Here is a 21,177-nt window from a genome sequence, read left to right as displayed (position 1 = left end):
TTGATATAAAGTACCTTTATTTTGACACAATTCATGTCTTTATTCCTTGACGTCCATCTATGCATTTTCGCCAAAGCGCACATTTTCGTTTATTTTTGTCTGCTAGTGTCAGCAAGTGAATGTGATGCAGCAACAAAGCTGTTTTAGCACCGAAAACACAGTGAAAGAGACAGAAGACAAGCATGTGTAGCATTGCAAGTGGTGTTGTCCATGCAAAACGCAGTGTTTTCTCTCTTGAACATGTTAATCAGCAGATTTCTTTTAAGAAGAATCTCTCAAAAGAGACCACTGCAGCACTTGTTTGACTGTATGACATGTGTGACAGATTTATCAGCTTTATTTATTTTTAATGTAATTTATTTTTTCTACCTCAATGATTGTCACTATTGCACATTTTGGCGCAAAATACTGGAAGACTTTGACTGTTGCCATCATAAGCTTGATTTTATGTGACAATTTGCACCTCATTATTATTTAAAAAAAAAAAAAAAAAAAAAAAGAGTATAGTTAGTTTGAAGTTGTAAATGTTCCAATTGGGACAGAGATTGTGCCATTTTCAAAGAGTAAATGTTCATGTTATATATTTTGGTTGCATTTGTAAGTTATTAAAAATGTAACTTCTTAACTAGGCACGTAACATAAAAATATTGATAAATAATCAAATAAAAATGTAAATACATCGAATAAGCGTGTGATGCATCGGATATATGCGAAATATCGCTCAGCCGGCGGAGAAAATTGATATTGTATCGCATCGCAATGAACTGTCCGAATTACACCCCTAGTTTATATATCCTTTTTTTTTAACTTTAATCTGCCTTTTGCTTTTGTAATCAAGAATCTCACCATAAGTTAAGAGGAATCAGTTTTTAATTTCAAATAGTATCAAACACACGGATTGTAGGCAACAGTTTACTTCCTGGGATTGGTGATGTAGAGAAGACCGACATTATCATAATTCCCACTTTGACTTATAGCCTGTAAATTAACTTTTGTCAGCATTGCATTGTAAGCAGATCTTTTAAAAACGGTAAGGAGCGTAACATTTCCGGCTGATGTCAGAGGTATTTAGGCCAATCACAACATACAGATTAGCTAGCCATTCAGGGACACATCGCTTTTCAGATCGATGAGTTTTGTACAAAATCAATGTGTTTGTGGAAGGCATGGATCTTGGGCTACAAAAATATACGTTATTTGAAAAAAAAAAAAAAAAAATATATATATATATATATATATATATATATATATATATATATATATATATATATATATATAAATATTTTAACTATAAACCACGCGAACACATTGTATTATACCAAATACACAAAATAATGTTTTTAGCAATGAAATAGGTGCTCTTTAAGATGGGTTTAGTATTATAAAGATTACTCCAGATTGTCCAGATCACAGATTTTTCATGGTTTCCAATTCTGTCCATACTTTCAGTCCACTCAGTGAGCACATTGAGTCCTGCACTCATTTGTTTGCCCTTCAGATTAACTTTTAATGCGTGCCATTTACTGTTGTAAGCATCGTTTGAACTCTGTGGCTGTAGTCAAAGGCTCAAAGCAGCTCTGGTGTTTCGTGTGCAGACAGCAGTGTAGTAACTACTTAGTCTGAATCTGAATTTTCAAAGAAATAATTATCTTTTGGATATTCTTGTGTTCTTTTAATATTGAAGGTAGTTTATTTATTGTGGTGGTGTATTTCATTTTGCCTAAAAAATAATTTTGCTGTGTAAAATATACTATATTAGATGGAGAAGTAGCAAATGTATTTGCTGTATTTATTGACCAACTTCTGATCAATTTAAAATCATCTGCATATTGGCTATAGCCTTCTAAAGGCAGATATGACTGATATGAGTTCACTCAAAAATAGCTAAATTTATACTTGCATAATTCCAGTATTGTTGCTTTTTCGAAATTAAGTCACAACCTCGAACTTCGAATTAAAAAATGGGATCGTCGATGCTGCCACGCCCCCATGTCATGTCTGGTCGGCTTGCCAAGCGGGGGAAAAAACTCTCAGAGGTGCATTTAAAAACATCGGCCCAGCGGAATGCAATTTATATTTTAAACACGAGGGCTGTATTGCTTCAACTCCTTGAAATGCATATCATAAACAGGATTATTTACTACCTAATGATCTGACTTTGGACAGAGCGCAGCTCTCTGCACGTAAGTTACGCGCGAGCGAGAGAGGATTTTTGTGCAGCGGGTTATATTTGAAACAAAAGGGATAGTTTGCCTCAGCTTGCATGAAACACATAAAACTAAACAAATAACAAAATTTTTTCTAAACCAATAATAAGCATGTAAAAGATAAACGTCACAAGCAGAAGTAAACGTAAAGTAACACATGAAAGTCTGCTCTCAACTCATGCAGTTGATGGAGAAACTGTGAAATTTAATTACAGAGCATGTATTATGCCATTGCTAAAATTTCCTTTCATGCAGCGTGCCATGTAGTTGTAAGTGAATATAAACAGTCTGCAAAAGTTGCATAGCTAAAAGGGAATCATAACTGAAGAAAGTCACTGGAACAAGTTCGAATCACTTTTCCGTAAAGTTGCTACGGCATGCGTTGCAATGCGATTTACGTAGTCTCTTGAATACATGAACCCTGTGGACTACGTCACGTGGAGAAGATGCTGTCTTCTCTCTGTCCTGTGAAAGCGAATTCTGTTAATTTTCACCTCCAAAGGAGGAGGCTGTGAACAATCAGTAGTTTAAATTAATCTACGATACCACCACAGTCACTTATGACAGCTTCTTTACCTTTTAAACCGTGTTAAACCATTAAGGATGCGTTAGTACCTAGTTTAATTGGACCAGATTGCTTCTCTCCGAATCACTACCTGTATGATTTTATAATTGTTGCTTTTAGGTTCTGTTGAACGTGCTAAATATGTAGTTTTGTACAATACGTTATGTGCACTCAAGCTAATGTCTTACTCAGCATCAAACTAAGCGGCTAACTCACGTTTATAGTTCTGCTAATCTGCAATCAGCCGCTATAGACCATTTATGCAAAAACCAGAAATACGTCAACAAAACGTAAACGCAATTCCGGTATAAGCTTTGTTGTTGGTGGAGAAATGGCAGCTAAAGTGTTTCCAACTTGTCTACCAAAGTTCACCAGCGCTGATGTGGTGAAGAGTGTGGGTATACATTCGTCCACTAAAGGGAACAAACTGGATAAGGGATATATTCTTCCACGCGGAGTTTATCCACATTTTTCAAGGTAAGCTTTAGCTACAAAACCGGCTATAACTCCGTTTACGTTAATTGTAAATCTAGGGGTTGTGAATTTGTAATATAAGATTTAACACATCGCAGTGAATATGTCGTGTGTAAGTTATGTTTAAGTGAGATGGCATGAGATTAACATTTCAACCAGTAATTTGGTGTACCTGCTGTACTAGGTAAATGTTATTGGCAGTCTGCTGCAAAGTTGTGTATTTCTATATGAGAGATAACACGCAATGTTTTCTTGTTACATGTGGTTAAAGTATCAAATACTACAGGGACAGGTAGTAGTGAGACTGAGAGGTAGATGCTTCAGATCAATGAGAGAGAGCCAGGAGCCTCACAAACTGGAGGTCTTAATACAGACAGAATGCCGGTTGGCAAAAGTTTCCCGTTCTTGCATGTTCACTCTTCTTGCTGCGGCACTTTCTTCACTTACTATTACTATTATATACTATTATAAACTATTATAAACTAAAGGTAGGGCTGTTTCTGGTTGGAAGTAAACAGCCTTGAAGATAGAAATGCGACACTTTGACTATTTTTCGTATCTGCCGCTAAGATAACAGGAAGTTGTAATACACGTTGTTGACGTATTCCAGTCGAAAAATGCGAAAGTGCGTAAAAGGTCTATTGTCTACAAATGAGTTGATTAATATAGAATATCTGCCATTCTTATTACTTTGAGTCATAATGAAAGATAGAGCAGATACGTTGGTTTACAAAATCCAGTGCTTTCGCAGTACTGCTGTGTCCGTTTGGCTAACGCATATAACATTATTGTTTGGGTGTTTACTATCAAGCTGTGGTCTTGGTTCGCTAACGTAAGTGTTTAGCAACTTTCCCTTTTGAAGCTTTATTTATATAACTGTGTCATTATAATAAAGAACGAGAAAGATGCAAGCACCAAACACTGTAGTCCCTTTTCATTGTAAACAATGTGCAACTGGGGCCAATCAGAGCAGAATAGCGCCATGCAAAGGAGGGGTTTGGCAAGATGAATCTTCGAACGATTCATTTGAGAGTCGTTGGGAAATAAGGAAAAATTAGATGCATATTATAAAACATCAAACGTGTTTTTTGATCTTGCATGCATGTACACCTGTTGTTGGGGACTCTTATGGAGAAAAGATACAACAGTGTAGATTTTGACAGATTTCTTGCAGGCTTTTTGAATTATTATTTGGATTATAGGTGGTGACATCACTACCTTCAAAAAACCTGACAAATCTACAAATCCCATGTAAACGCAGTCATAGCCGGTTTATTGATTTGCATGTAAACGGGTTTTGATTTTGTGCATGTAAACACACTTAGTGGGTGATACTCAATAGGTTACTGAAGTACATTATTTTGACAGCATTACAGTACACGTTATTCTTATGCTGATTAAAAAAAAATGCTTTTATTACTTAGAGGCCATTCTCCAAATTACTACGTAACCTATTGTACATTTAAATGTATCATGATTTGATTTTGTAATGGCATTTTAATCTGTATGAGTGTGTAGCATATGTGTGTTTGCGCAAGCACGAGTGCTGTGCCCTGTCTCAACAGGGTTTTTTAGCTCGCTGTAGGATTAATCCATCCAGGGGCTTTGGTGACATTAGTCACACTAACAGTGTTGATCTGACGTAGTAAGGATTCTACAGCGTGCCGTAGCTAAGAGATTTCAGCGATAGATGGAGAGAAAGACAGAAAGAGGCAGGAAAGACCAGATTAGATCAGCTGGAGTCAGCTGACTGCTCCGTGTTTTGTACAGGTTAGTCTATCAGGCAGTGGCACGAGCTGATGAGAGGAAAGGGAAGGGAGGGGGAAGCTGTACCATCTGAGCTGAATGTATAATCAAGCATCTGCCTCTGACATGTGAATGGTTACAGCTTTCCAGGGAAGGGAGGGTGGGAACAAGCGAGTGGACACGCTAGCTGGAAGGGCGGGAGTGTGTGTGATCTGGGAGTAATCTGTCTGCGGATGGATGGATGGAGAGGAGAGAGATGGAGAACCGATCGCTACTACGCGAGGCAGGCTGCAAGCACCTCAGCCCCCACTTCGACGGGGAGCGACGAGAACGAGCAGGTGGCATCACTGATGTGACAGTCTTCCCACGGTCCCTCCTCACCGGCAGCATTGCCGTTCTTGTGCATTTTTTGCGTTCTTAACTGAAATATTTACAGTAACAGAGACCGCCTGCTTGCAGACTATTGGTTTTGGATGTGTTGATCTTTTATACTTTCCATTTTCTCTCTCCTTGGTTTGTGATGTAATGGCTGCAGTTTTTGCTGGAAATCACTTGTTTGGTAAGCAGATAAGCATAAATGTTACATTTATGTTGGTTATTTTTTAATTTATGAATGTCATTGGATGTTGTCATTTTCCAGTTGGTGGTTGATTGATAAAAAAGGCATGTCATAACGGTACGATTTTCATCTTACTGTCATGACATTCCTCTTCTCGCTAAGCATAGTACCGTGAAGAGTGTTGCACGTCTCAATCGTAACAGCGTAAAGATTATGTGACCTGTTTGATTCAGGCTTGTGGGTGCTCGGCTATTTTCAGCTGGCATGTTTGCTGTGCCTCGCCCCTTTTTATTCTTTCATTTTTTCCCCTCCTTTCCAATGAAGAACTTTGGCCTGTGTAACTTCACGCCATTTGTGGCATTTCATGAGAGGCAAAGGTCCCTACACCTGATATCAGATTTGTTTTATGTAGTTGGAGAAAAGGAACGTAAACCCATATGATGGGTTGAAAGTCCACTTCCATGCAACGAATAAAGTAGCTGTCATGTTTTGAAAGCAAGCAGTTGTTACCAAATAAGACAAACAAAATGGAACCTGGTCTTTTTTATCTGACATTGCTCATGCTTTAACTGAAATGTTGTGGTAATAGTTTATAGTTTATCCTGGATGGTGGATTTTAAAATGATTACGGAGGTCAGATTCTGTGCCGTTGCTAACCAGGGCATTCGTTCACCTCTGACTTCCGTTTCCATTCGGTCTCGTGTGGTGACCCGAACGGTCAGTAAATGTAACATTCTTGTTACTTTGAATACATTTTTGTTTAGGATTGTTTTGGGCTGCATATAGATCCTTTTTGATATCTCAGTAGGAGAAATGGTGGCTTGTTACCTGATTTCTTTCCAGCATCATAATAGGCTTAAATAAACTGTTTATTTTTTGGTCTGTACTAAGCTGTTAGCGTTGACTATTGCAATGGTTATTGTAGAATTCTCCAGCACTTGCTCACGCTTATGACCTGTCAAACTCCCACATGCAAACTGTAATGCCATCCTCCCACATAACAGAATATTTGTAGGAAGTCATCATGAATATGAAGTTTTCTCACTAGTATACTTTACATTATATTTAAGCTTAAATTTACCTTCTGTCTTCCACAGGCCTATTCCCAGGATGCCTACCTTAAGGGTCATGATGCGTACAGTGGAAATGCCCGCCATATCCCTGAACCACCACCTGTATGTTACCCCCGAGTAGACTCCAAGCCCCCCGGGATGGCCCAGGCCACTGAGACCTCAGCCCCGGGGGGTTTACCATCTGATTTAGGATACCGTGTGGAGATACCAGTACCTCCTTCACCTCCACCAACAATTCCAAAGACGCAGACAGCGGTGTGTGTTTGCAATGAAAGTGTTCGGACGGTGGTCGTACCTCCTGATGTTCACATGGGCCGTATGGGTCATAGGGGGGACTATGGTCTAATAGATCCAATGCTGGTTAGAGCAAGGCCTGGTACGGTGTCTGGTGGTCGCCCGCCGTACCTCCACCCTCGTAAAGTCGACATGTTCTCTTCAGGTTACCATGGGGATCCTTATGCCATTCCACCTACACACTATTTGCCTGCATCCACTGCTACTCACCAAAACATTGACTGGCGAACTTATCAGACGTACCGGGAATATATTGATCATAAAGGTCTCCATGCTTACAGTCGGACTATTCAGGAACGTTTAGACAGCTTGCGAGCTGCCTCCCAAAGTGTCCACAGTGGACCTCACTATGGACCCCAACCGAACTGGGGTAATAAGTTACGCCGCAGAAGCACGTCTCATGACCGGGCCTATCAGGGCCCATCAGTGCTTCCTCCACGCAGCGCCTCACAGGATAGGATGAGTGGGGCAGAGAGAGCAGTCCACGCCAGGGACTGGCCTCCTCGTAGTATATCCTCCGATGGCCTCATGCGGAAACCTCGTGTTCATTCTTCAGACTATGTGGAACATGGTGAACTAGTTCCTGGTGTGCCATGGGCTGCAGGGGACCGGCAGCTGTATGCCAGAGTAGACCAGAGGAGTCGTCCTAGCAGGCAGTCTCTTCCGCCAAGGGCCGCCCTTTACCGCCCAGGGTATGGCATGAATATCAGAGGCATTGTCGGCTCTCATCAGCACAGCTCCAGAATGGACATCCCACCTACTTCGGCTTTTCTAGAACGGCCTCGCAATGGCCTAAACCAGCCCAAGGAGCCTTCCCCCAAAGACCAAAATGTTCGTAGTTCTATTTCTCCATCAATCCAATCAAGAACTAGGCCTGAAACCATGCAGAGCCCAGAAACTGGAAAAGAGACTGTTGTGGGACATAGGTCGGCATCGTGTCCTGCACCGCCCCCTCAGAGGACACAGGGTGGGGCATCAGCTCAGAGGACACACCCACGGGATTTACCGGTAAATGGGTCCAGTCCTGTGCAGGGTGTAGTCCTCAGGGAGAAGCCCCCAACAGGCAAAGGCACACCACAACCTCTCCGCCACCCCTCGTATATCCTTGCTGTAAATGACACGGATGAGCCAGCAGGGGGTGGTGTTTGCTGGTTGCCCAATGATGTACGTCGGGAGATGCACATGGGGAGATTGGAGGAGCGACATGAATCCTTCTGCTCCAGTAATCTGGACGAATCACTTGACTCCATTCCCTTCATCGGTAAGTGCAGTCATTGTAACCATAGTAACGCCAACCCAGCAACAAGCTTGAGCAAGCAGTAGAGATTGTTTTAGAGCTGGTGCAGATATTTTTGAAGAATAACTGGATGTGTGTAGGCAGCGATGTTGGAAAAAGTGTTGTGTGCTGAATTTTCTTGATGCGCAAATTTGGGCTTCTCACTATTAATTATCCAATTTATGTCATGCCATACTGTAAAATTTCATTTCAGTCATTTTTTGTCAAGATAGAGGATTATCATTGGCAAATCTTGCTTTTGTATCATCCGTTTTATCTTGTTTCATGGCATAAAAAGTATGGATGATTTGTACTGGAAGTGTTGTCTGGGAGTGACTGTGTGTGAGTCATGTTGGTGTTTTTGGTGTGGAGGTGGCCTTCCCTCATACTGTAATGCCTTAGAATTACAGTTTATGTTTTTATATGTGCATCAACCCTTTGATGTTAGGCTTGAACAATTATTTTTCAGTCATAGCTACACTATGATTGTTATTATCACATGGAGAAATCTGACAGGACCTCAGCTGAACTCTGTACTGCTACGGTTTCAAATTTGGGCGAGAACTTTAAAAGTTACTAGCCATACGTGAACGTAAAAGCTAAGTAGAGTTATTAGTATCAGAGTTTAATAAATTAATGCACTGTAAAAAGTGAAAAGTTGGCCCTACTTGTCATTGATGGTTTAAAAGTTTAAAATTGTGCTGCAGTCTCAACACAGTCACCTAACAGTTTAATTGTACTTCACCTGACTTTGGTTTTAAGAGCTTTTATACTAGAGTGGTTAACTCCAAATGTTTCTGTTGATGGTAAATCAATAACAATTAAGGTCTTAAATAGTCCTAAGGTGAATCTTTAGTGCTCATGAATTATTTTTGTAATGCTCTAGTTTTTATATTTGGTAACAGATGTTTCTCATTTTTATGATGTGCATGTTGTCTGTCTAGAACAGCATCACTATCTTGAATAGTCCTCTTTTACTGGTGTTACAAATACTATTGCTGTTTGTACATTATTTCTAATGTTTGCTGTATGCTATTATGTTACGTTTAGGTATTTTTGTTTAAGAGTTTTAGGGTTCGGAATACATCAGGGCATCATTGTAGGTTTTGATGGACAATGGCATTGTTGGACATACTAAAAAGTACACAGCCTTCAATGACTAAATGTATTGTGGTGTTTGATTAAATAAAATCTGTCAGTCAGTTTTAAAGGTGAAACTATTATGGTAAGAAAAATAATTGAAAAGTACTAGAATTTTTTTTTGCTGTGCCCTTTAAATGGAAGTTTTTGGTGTTTAAAAGCTCTTTCATATAATACCTTATTGTACAGAGACAACTACAATAAGCCATTCACATGTGCAAATTTCATAAAATTGCTCTGTACAAGTAGCATCAAATATTAACATCTGGGTCAACCCATATGATGCGGTTATACTGCCCTACAAAGCGAAAGCGCAGTAACTACGCATTTGGTCAAAATTGAGTTAAGGGTTAAAATGGGCTTTGTGAGATCTGTTGTGTCTTGTGACAAAGTCTCCTGGTTAAATTTTGTCCCATTTCAGAGAAATGTGTGTGCCAAAATTGCAGTAACATGTTTGACTGGCTGGTGTAAAAAACTTTAAAGCCATTTTTCTCAGTTTCAGTGTTTGCGTAGATACTGCACTTAGCCTTTGGAGGGCAGTATAAATGGACAGTTTGTCCTATATTTTGACTTGAGAATGCATATGTGATTTGGCTGGTTGCCATATGGTTAAATATCCAGACTGGTAACCTAAAAGTTGCAGATCTTAGCCTTTCACCATCATTAAACCTCATGGGACATTGTACTTGTGAAAAGTTTTTGCTGAATGATATAGTCTTATCGTCTGTTTAAATGATAACATTTTCTACCAAACATTGAAGCATTTTGGCTGTTCGTTTACAACAGGGATGGGCATCGAGGGCCACAGTCCTGCAGAGTTTAGCTTCAACCTTAATCGAACACACCTAAATGTCATTTCCAAACAGTCCTGAAGACTTCAATTAGATTTTTCAGCTGTGTTTGATTAGGATTGGAGCTAAACTCTGCAGGGACACTGGCCCTCAGGACCAGGAGTTGCCCACCCCTGGTTTACAATGACAACAGCGTTTTAGTCCTGAACTTTTGAAAATTGGTTCGAATTTAGAAAAACATCATTCTCGTTTGTGTTATCGACAAAAACTAAAATCTGTGAAAATGGTCATGTCATGCATATGTTCAGTCTACAGGTGTGCGCGAGTACTTGACACCATTGGCATCAAGTACTGAACTTAAACAAATTGAGTCATATGCAGTTATGCACTTATATTTAAGTTCACACTACTTAAATATAAATGCATAATTGCACATGACTCAAGTTCACAGTACTTAAATGTATGTGTTTTAAATAGGGATGCATATCAATTAATCGCGATTAATCTATAGCAGAATAAAGGTTTTTGTTTACATCATATATGTGTGTGAACTGTGTATAATAATTATGTATATATAAATATGCACACATGCATGTATAATTTTAAGAAAAAAATATATTTATATACTAAGTATTTATATTTATATATAATATAAATTATACATAAATATACAAATGTATATACATATGTAAACATTGCTTAAATATATACATGCATGTGTGTGCACTTAACTACACAAAGTTATTATACACAGTACACACACATACACGATGCAAACAAAAACTTTTATTCTGCTATAGATTAATCGCGATTAATTGGTATGCATCCCTAGTTTTAAAACATAAATGGTTTAAGGCAACCGGTTTCCTTAAATGGTTTGAGTTAAGTTGACTGTTAGGTTTTACAGTGTGTATATCGTCGCTGTCCGATGAAACTCACGTATGTTCATTTTGCCGATTTTGAGATTTTTCGACAGATTGAATGTCCAGGTTCATTTCCATATACAGTATGCGTCACATACCTAAATAGCCAATGAAAACTTGTGAAATCATGTCATTTGATTTTCACGTACCCGTTTGGTGTCAAAGCTGTCAATCACGCCGCATATCTTCCGCCTGTGAAGCATCTCGCCGGTCTCGTAAAGTTTCATCGAAGCTCAGCACTGGATATAGCCGAATAAACATGACAATGACTTTCCTTCGAGGTAAACGTTTCCCCCGGACGCCAGACTAACATCTATGAGTTACTTAATTACGGTAGGACTGTGCAAACAAAGTATCTGTCTAGCATTGGTGTTATACGCTGGGGATTTCCCCACCACTTTGTGAAAGCATTTGGTTAAAATGTTCTGAAAAATCAAGCGATGCTTAAGACTGGTTTTGTGGTCTAGTGTCACATATGTTGCGTTGTATGCTGATGGTGTGTTTTCTTGTACATATGTAATGAAATTCATTGTAATCATTTATGAAACGCGCTGCTGTTTTCTACGGTATGGTGCTTTGGCACTGTTCGGTTGAGCTGGTGTTGCAGGGACTTTGTCAGTGTATTGATTCATTGTCCCTTCATAGCTTGCAAGAGACATTTAATACACTTATAATTAATATTAAATAAAGTAAGCGTATTTAACCAAGACGTAGGCTATTTAATAAACTGAGCGTATTCATCTGTCAATACGAAACGCGACTTGGCCATTCTAATTAATGATCGGAAGAACACGTATCGATCACAGTTACTGTAAAATATGCACGCATGTCCATTTAAACTCAATTTTGGTCAACTGTGGATTATATCATTACACTGGCAAGAATATGGTTACATGTAAATATGCCGTACCAAGTATGACAACGCTACATTCAACTGCTTTTGATATACGGTGTTTTTTTCACTTCCTGAAAAGTAACCGTTTTGGACATACGTGAGTTTCATCGGGCAGCGACGATATGTTAGAGCTTTTCATATATTTCAGCCAATTGATGAAATAGGATCGCGCAACTTTCACACGCTTGCAAAATGAAACTGCAGAGATCAGCCGCTTTAGTTTTATCAATGAAAGGCTAAAAATAGCGCTTTTCAACATGTGTTCATGTTTTCAGAAGTCTGAAAAGACGTGAACTTTGTAACAACATTGGCAGCCTAAAGGACTGCTCAAGAAAATGAATTTTTTAACGAATCTTCAACACAGGTTACAAAATGTTGCCACTTTATAGTCCAGGGTAACTTAAATCACTTAAACCTACCTCATCGATTGTCTTGATTTGTTTGTATTTTATTGCTCTGAAGGGCTTTATTGTTGCTTCACAAGTAGGCATGGGCCAATTACTGGTTTCCAGTTATACTGAGGTTTTAAAGAGTCAAGGTTTCAAAAACACAAAAACTTTGTGATGCAGTTTCTAATGTATGAGCTGATTAATTCAGTTCATAAAGAAATGTTTTTTTACAATTTTATTTAGGTTACAATTTTTTTTTTTGAGAAAATATTAAAATTGCTTTATTTTTACCTGGCATACATTTGCTTAAATAGATTTTGTCCAGTTGAACAAGTTGTTAATTGTATACGCATTGAAAATGACACATTTTAGTGTTTCAATGGCTATACCGCAACACTGTGAAACCGTGATATTTTTGCTTAAGGTTCAGGGTTCCTACTTGAAATCATTGAAAGTTTCTGAATCTGGGGGGAAAATTCAAGGCCCTGGAACGTTTTTGAAAATACATACATAGATACAGGTCATTAAAAGTGCTTGAATCTATTTTATGCAAGAAGTTTTCTGGAAAAAAAATCCATATTATTCCCTGTGTAGTGTAGGATAATATCATAAAAATCATATATCATATCATAATATCATATGCTTATATTTTCTGTATGCGAATGCTGTTTCATACCAAAATGATTTTTTGCATAGTTGTGTTTGACACATGAAAACGTCTCCCTTGCCATACTTTGTGCGTCCCTGGAATGCCATCTTTGGAAATATTTTAGATAGCGATATAGTTTCTGGCTCCCACGTCACCCTGTCTTTGTCGTTAAGCCTCACCATTGGTTGATTTTGATATACACATTCAGACGCACTAACCCTTGGAGGCGTCCCCAAAGTGTCATTGCAGTGACGCGGCGCGAGTTCCCTCAAAAAGGGAACTGCAACAATTTATCTTAAAGGGTAACACCTTGCTCTCACTTGAAATGTGTCCCCACATTAAGTCGTTTAATTTGAGGGTATTGGACCTGGAAAGTCCTTGAATTTTGAAGTTAACTAAGGTGTGGGAACCCTAAAGGTTATCATACCGCCAAAATGCCATACCGGCCCATGCCTATTCACGAAGTATGTTTGCCAACTACCGGCCTGTTTCTTGAAACATTAATGTTCTTGGGTCTTGAAGCGGGATGAGGTGTAGAGTACTTCCGAATTCTTCGGCTAGGCCCAAAGAGAGTTTTGCACACCTCTCCGGTGGCCCTCTTAGAGACGCTGGAGGATGCAGGAACTGGGGCAGTTGCTTTAATTTTAGCTGCTCTAGCCCTCTGGCAGAACAGAGCAGCTTTGTACTCCAACCTTTTTTGGCTGAGACCTGCAGTGGAACCCAAAAGTTTTTAGTACTCTGAAAAGCAGGACATGTCAAAAACTGAGATAAATAAAATTGTCCTCTTTATTAGGAAAGTTTCTAGACTTTTGCTTACACTTAAATATTTGCAAGACAAGAGGAAATGCTACTTACTTAAAAAGTAAATACACGTTTGAATATAATTCAAGGATAGTTGCTTAGGTTGTCTTGAATTTGGATCACCACCAACAATATCAAACAAGGTCAAAAATTCAGCTTGCTTCACTCACAGGAGACTTATAGACCGGTCAAGAAATATTTCTATAAAATCTCACACTAGACTCAGAAAATCAGCAATCCAGCTAATGGCACATTAGAGTATTTAACATTGAACAAATTTAAAGGTAGTATGAAAGTAAACTGCTTAGTATTAATGGCCTATTTTTGCTGTGTACCTTAACAAATGTGCACACAGACTCATTTAGTAGCTTTATTCTCAAACTGTATGTACTCTTTTACTATAATTTCAGATGAGCCAGCCAGCCCCAGTTTAGATCGTGATGGCAGCCATATTCCTGCATCGGCCGTGATATCTGGAACTCAGGGTGTGCTCTCTGATAGCCCAAGCCCAACCACCCCGAGTCCCCACATGCGCCGACAACTCTCACATGACCAAGGTAAACATTTCTTAACCTTTGTTTCATGCATTTATTTGAACAATTACTGTCATCTCGGGTTAACAAGTCCACTTGATGCACATGCTTAAGTGTGCGCATTATTGACACGTTCAATTTGTGTCTGTATGGATGTAGAGTCTCTAAGAAATGCCATCCTGGGATCAGAAACTGGAACAAAAACGGAGCGTTCAAAATCATATGACGAAGGTCTGGACAGCTACAGGGATGAAGGCCGCGGGTAAGTGCTGGTATTATGATGTTTGTAAAATGTAATTCTGTCATGTGATGAGAGGATGTTTGGACTAATGTTTTCATTTGATTCCCATAGACGATCCAGTAAACCAAGTCTAAAGGTTTTCAAAAAGGTGAGAGTGCCCATTGTCTCTTAGAATTTGTTGCTTTTTAAAAACTAGAATATTCTGTTCTCAAAACTATATAGGAAGCATTTTAAGGAATCATTGGTGCCTGAAAGAGCACCAATGGTCCAATTCACGATTTTACATTTTGTTTGGTGTGTATTAGTGCATGTTAACGATATGAAAAATATACAAACCTTAAAGTAAACAATGACGCAAGTTATCGTTTCCAACGTAAATCTCTTTTCTTGGACTACAACAAACACACGGATTGTAGGCAACAGTTTACTTCCTGGTATTAGTGATCTAGACAAAACCGACATTATCATAATTCCTCCCGCTTGTAAGTTAACTCCTATTAGCATTGCATTGTGACCGAATCTTTCAAACATGGTAAGGAGCGCCACATTTTCGGCTGACATCAGAGGTGTTCAGGCCAATCACAATGTATAGATTAGCTGGCCAATCAGGGAATTTGTGCGTTTCATGAAGACAGAGAAATCTGGAGCTACAAAAATGTGCGGTATATGGAAATGCAATGAAATTGGTGCACTTTAAGGCTAATCCTAATATTAAGATCCTGTTCCGGAATGTTGGTAGCTTATTTGTTCTTTCTTTTTATAATACCTACTTTTTCCCAAATCCCAAGCCAAAAATGCATCTTTCCTTTGTGGAGAAGTTAATGCATAGTAACAAACACAGTAAAAAAATCCATCTATGAATTGATTATAAATTGAAATGCACCTATAAAAAGCAGAAGAGCAAAGTTCTGCAGACATCTGGGTATCTAAAAAAAAGCGCCGCATATGTTTGGAAATGCATATGATTACTAGATTAGTCTCTCACACGTGCAGGGAGTTGCGCTTCGAAATCAGATTGTTAAAGTAGTAATTCTGGTAGTATTTGTAAAGTTTTATGCATTTCAAGAGAAATTGAAGCCAAACTTATCCTACATGATTAAAATATGAATATGAAAATTTTAAATGCAGGTGTTCTGTTTTACTTAATATATTTATCCTTGCTGACACCAAACTATTGAAGTCAGTTGTTACACAAAACACAAGAGACTTGACACACATACAAGTTAGCACTCATTCAGAGTTGAAGTCTATAGAAAGCGCTTCAGATCAGTTTTGATTAGGATGCTTCCTAGGGCTGTGCAATTCATCTTTTTTCAATTTCGATTGCAAAAACAAGATAATCGAGGTAATTTGATTAATGTGCCGCATTTTGTTTTGTGTTATAAATCCAGCGCGTCATAAGCAGCTGCACTCCTGCGCCTCTCTCGCACGTGCACACGCTCCCGCATCTGTCCAAAGTCCAAACACAAAGTTTTATGCGTATTAAGCAAGCTGAGGCAAACTGTCTCTCTTGTTTAAAATATAATCAGCTGCTTCATGGTGGCTCTCTGTCTCTCTCTCTTGCACGTGCAGCGAGCTGCGCTCTCGCATCTGTCCGAACTTCCGAAGTTAGACCACTAGGTAGTAATCCTGTTTATGTTTGTAAAGTTAATTGCATTTCAAGCGAAACTATCCCTCATGTTGAAAATATGAATCGCGTTCTGCTGGACTGTTGTGTTTATATATGTTTATATATATATATATATATATAAATAATCAGGATTATGATTTTTACCAAAGTAATCAGGATTATGATTTTTCCCATAATCTAGCATAACCTAATGCTTCGTCACTTAGTTTTTGGAACAGAGTAACAATGAAGGTCGCAAGCTATTAAATTCAAAATATTTATTTGACCAAAAAAGTCAGACGAATATTTCTTATGTTTGTTAATATGTTTGTTTTCTAGGCACTAGATGGCCATAAGTCTGATGACTCCAGCTCCAGGAGAGATTCCTCCACGGAGATCTTCAGCGATTCTACCAAAGAAGGCTGGCTGCATTTCCGACAGCTTAACACTGAGAAGAGCAAGGTAAAATCAATCCCATATCAGTGTAATAAAACTTGCCGACAGTACTGTGATCATTTCTGATTATATTAACGCTTGCCTCTGTTCTCTTTATAGCGTGTTGGCGGTGGTATGCGGCCATGGAAACCGATGTATGCGGTGCTGCGGGGACACTCCCTTTATCTCTACAAGGACAAAAAGGAGGGGATTTCTCACGCCAACTCTCAACTGGAGGATGAGCCTCAGGCAGTCAGCATCAAGGCCTGTTTGATTGACATCTCCTACAGTGACACAAAGCGCAAGAACGTTCTGCGGCTGACGACTTCAGACTGCAAGTATCTGTTTCAGGCAGAGGGCCGGGAAGACATGCTGTCCTGGATCAGAGTCATTCAAGCAAACAGCAACCTGGACGAGGAGGTTGGTAGACACAGCAGTGGTCACACCATACTTGGCGGTGAACCAAATCAGTTTTTTCCTTGAATGTGAATGTGAAACAGCCATGATTTGGAGCGTTTTAATCTAAAGTTGTGGTAAAATGTTGAAAGTACTTTCGTAGACAAAAATATACTTGTGCCAAACAGATTTATTTATGTTATTAGAAAACTAAACTTTTATTAAAAAGTATCTAAACCCATGGTCAGAGCCTGACTCCACCCACTGGGAATATTTGAAAAATGCAAGAAAAATGGGCAGACCCCAACGGAGATAGAGAGAGGACGAACTAGGCTTGTACCAAGTGTGTGGTAAGATCATAACAAGGGCGTGGTGAGCATGAACCTGCTTATGTATAGTCGTATCGCTTACATCACGGAGTACCGCAACATCAAATAGGAAAGTTCAACTGCAGTAGCCACCGTTCAACCTGAAGAGGGCAGCACTCAGATGTTTTTACACCATATATTGTAGCATTGAACCACTTTATACCCAAATGTCAAAAAAGTTACTCAAATCAATGAACAGCACTAATAAACCCTAAAAAACTAAAAAGTTGGTTTAGGGTTTAGTTAGTCTTTAAAAAAATATTTTTTAAATAGATGAAAGACTGAATATTAAAGAATTATTGAAGAAAAAGCAGATAATAACAGCCAATATTAAAGGATTAGTCCATTTTCTTAAAAAAAAAAAATCCAGATAATTTACTCACCGCAATGTCATCCAAACTGTTTATATCTTTTGTTCAGTCAAGAAGAAATTATGTTTTTTGAGGAAAACATTCCAGGATTTGACCCCAACACTTAACAGTTTTAATTTAGTTTAAAATTGCAGTTTCAAAGGACTCTAAACGATCCCAAAAGAGGCATAAAGGTCTTATCTAGCGAAACGATTGTCATTTTTGACAAGAAAAATAAAAAAATATGCACTTTTAAACCACAACTTCTCTTCTTACTCCGGCTGTGTGACAAGCCAGCGTAATGACTTCAAAAGGTCACGTGATTCATGTATTGAATGCACATTTGCGGACCAATTTAAACAATAAACTGACACAAAGACATTAAGTAGTATCATTCGACATACAACAATGGTGGAACAGTCCCCTTTCTCCACACTTTAAACACTGGTGCGTAGTTTCGATAAGTCATCCGTGACTAAGGATGCTCCGATCGATCGGCCGCAGATCGTTATCGGCCGATAATGGCATTAAATGACTCGATCGGTGCTCACTAAATCTGCCGATCTCATAAACCGATCTTTCTGTTTACTTTTGTCATCAAAAGGATCCTGAAAGCGGCTGCAATTAAAGACATTTTTTACGTAGCGCGAGCATTTTTACAACCTGTTGCTCATGTGCAGCGTGCAGATTTGTATGTCTCTCTTTGCCTTTACAGAGATATGCGTATTTTCTATGAGGACGCGCTCCGGTAAACAGCGCGAGGCGTCTTCACATCCCCATCAAACAGCGTATACAACACATATCTATCACGGACAATTGCATCCTCATGCCAAAAGTTTCTTATTTGCATGCGTCTTAAAGTTTTGAGCGTTTAAACTTTTATTTTCCTCACAGCTGCTTGTCTGCGTTCAGCCGCCGCCCACACACACAGCAGCCTGTCATCAGTGCACGTGAACAGAGCGATCTCTCTCTCACGTCTTAAAGCTGCAGTAACCTAATTCATCTCTCAATAAAATCACTCTCTGCTCTTGACTAAAGAATTTTTATACTTCATACGAATGCGTGTATATTTAATTAATACAGTAAAGTCTGTGAAGTGTTTTATTTTCAGTACTTTTAGGAGACATAAGCCTTTTTAAAGCCATATTAAATTTCTCTTTGCAGAATAAATATTTGTTGTGCTTATTTATTTGAGTCTCTATTAAAACAATAATATACTTAATTACTGCAAGTAATATAACAAAGGCAACATCCGTGGTATTATTTTATTTAGAAAGATTGTAACAGTTAGTCATCAAAGAGCTTGCATATCAGCTTAAAAAAAAATCGGAATCGGTATCGGCCGATCACAAAGATTACAAATCGGTGATCAGGATCGGCTGCAAAAATCCTGATCGGAGCATCCCTATCCGTGACCTCTTGAAGTGATGGCGTTTTGCTTGAGGTCACAGGACCGGAGGAAGACGCGAAGTTGTGGTTTTAAAGTGCGTATTTTTTGTTTTTCTTGCCAAGAATTACAATCGTTGCGCTAGATAAGACCCTTATGCCTCGTTTGGGATCGTTTAGAGTCCTTTGAAACTGCAATTTTAAACTGCATTAAAACTGTTAAGTGTTGGGGTCCATTAAAGTCCATTAAAATGAGAAAAATCCTGGAATTTTTTCATCAAAAAACATAATTTCTTCTCAACTGAACAAGGAAAGACATCAACATTTTGGATGACATGGTGGTGAAAAAATTATCTGTTTTTTTTTTTTTTTTTTTAAGAAAATTGACTAATCCTTTAAATGTGAGCTTGAGTAGCTTCTTTATAAAATGACACGCGTACGGTTTTGCAATTTCTAGACAAAGATTGAGAAAAATATAACAGAATTTAGATTTTTGGATTGGATTTGGACAACATTATTCCCACAGTTACATTTGTTATGCAATAGTTTTGATGAAAAATGTGTGTTTTAGGTTGTACTATAGATGTACCCCGATGTTATGGCCATTTAATCTCAATTTATAATGTCATTAACTTGAAATTTCTGTGAGTTTATCATCAGATGTCTGCACCCACAGATTTGACAGCACAAGCGTTGTACTGTATTACATAACTATGACACCATTTACTTGGAAATATCCATGTGAAAACCAGCTTACAGCTAATACAACACAATGTCTTTACAACACAATCAGTGTAAAGGTGTCATTGTTTGCTGAAGGTGTGAGGATTATAAGGCGACCTATGTTGATTTTCTCGTTCTGTTTGGCAGAGCAACTGCTTCTCTTCAATTCTCACAAGCAGATTTGTGTTTGCTATAACCCGAGATTTGCATTCAATGTTTGATTGTGTTGTGTTTTCAGAATGCTGCCATAACCAGCACTGATTTGATAAACAGAAAGCTCAAAGAGTATATATCAATAAGGTAAGAAGTGTGCAATGTCTAGCATATTCATTTTCAAGACAAGTTTGTATGCCTCTGATGCCTAAATATATGAAATCAGCTTGTTAGGTTTTGGAACAGAACTTATGTCTGTTTTTGACTATTTAATTTTTCCTTCTTTGCATGTATTTTAAAACCTGTAAGTCTGGCTGTCAGTGTACAGTAATTTGTGTATATGTTTGCTATAGTGCTCCCAGCAGTAAAACAGAGCCATCACCAAAGACCTCCCGGCCATCTCTCAGCATTAGACACACACTGCTGGGTGGCAGCAGTAAGAGTCAGAGCCCCCACTCGCCCAGAAATGAACAAGATCGAAGTAAAGGTAATATATAGCACTCTGAAATAACACATTGTGTTTGCCCGATCTCAGTGAAATGTGTTGACATTAGAAATGTGTGTGTCAGATGACTCTAGTCCTCCAAGAGATAAAGGTGCATGGAGGAGACTTCCAGGAATGAAGAAAAAGCCCCAGGATAAGAGACCCAGTCCTGGTGTCACGTTTGGAGTCCGATTGGATAATTGCCCCCCTGCACAGAATAATAGAGTAAGACTTTTTTGTGGTGAAATATGACCGTGATATGTTCTTCACAGGGTAAATTAGATTTACACACAGCAAAAAATATTTTTAAGAAAACAAATTCCTAAATTAAGATGCTTTTTCTTGATGAGCAAAACGACCCACGTAAATAAGTCTAGTTTTTAGACCAAAAATATCAAATTTAAGTGATTTTTTGCATAAAACAAGCAAAAAAATCTTGAACTTTTTTCATAAACACTAAATTCAAGAAAAATTAGCTTACCCCATTGGCAGATTTTTTTGCTTGTTTTATGCACACTTAAATTTGATATTTTTAAAAATATAAAAAAAATCTTAAATTGAGATGCTTTTTCTCTATGAGCAAAACGACTCAAGAAAATAAGTCTAGTTTTTAGACCAAAAATATCAAATTTAAGTGTGCATAAAACAAGCAAAAAAATCTGCCATTGGTGTAAGCAAATTTTTCTTGAATTTAGTGTTTAAGAAAAATTTTCAAGA

The 21,177-nt window shown here is 38.4% G+C and overlaps 1 protein-coding gene across 6 annotated transcripts in view; it reads left to right on the top strand.

Annotated features, from left to right (window-relative positions):
- arhgap21b (Rho GTPase activating protein 21b) overlaps positions 1 to 21,177 on the top strand; it is a 70,425-nt gene that overhangs the window by 34,033 nt on the left and 15,215 nt on the right. For 5 of the 6 annotated variants that reach the window (XM_055203020.2, XM_055203022.2, XM_073854700.1 and 2 more), the window contains 9 exons: positions 6,649 to 8,179; positions 14,193 to 14,339; positions 14,475 to 14,577; positions 14,668 to 14,704; positions 16,505 to 16,627; positions 16,721 to 17,020; positions 20,062 to 20,123; positions 20,330 to 20,463; positions 20,546 to 20,685. In XM_055203020.2, the coding sequence (XP_055058995.2) occupies positions 6,649 to 8,179; positions 14,193 to 14,339; positions 14,475 to 14,577; positions 14,668 to 14,704; positions 16,505 to 16,627; positions 16,721 to 17,020; positions 20,062 to 20,123; positions 20,330 to 20,463; positions 20,546 to 20,685 (2,577 nt within the window). Of the gene's footprint in view, positions 1 to 5,171; positions 5,552 to 6,648; positions 8,180 to 14,192; positions 14,340 to 14,474; positions 14,578 to 14,667; positions 14,705 to 16,504; positions 16,628 to 16,720; positions 17,021 to 20,061; positions 20,124 to 20,329; positions 20,464 to 20,545; positions 20,686 to 21,177 lie in introns of those variants that run through there. The other variant, XM_055203021.2, reaches the window with a different exon arrangement.

The sequence above is a fragment of the Misgurnus anguillicaudatus genome, chromosome 2, assembly GCF_027580225.2.
Source record: "Misgurnus anguillicaudatus chromosome 2, ASM2758022v2, whole genome shotgun sequence".
NCBI classification, from domain to species: Eukaryota; Metazoa; Chordata; class Actinopteri; order Cypriniformes; family Cobitidae; genus Misgurnus; species Misgurnus anguillicaudatus.
Note: the sequence above shows the minus strand (reverse complement) of the source record. Positions and strands in the feature narration are given on the sequence as shown.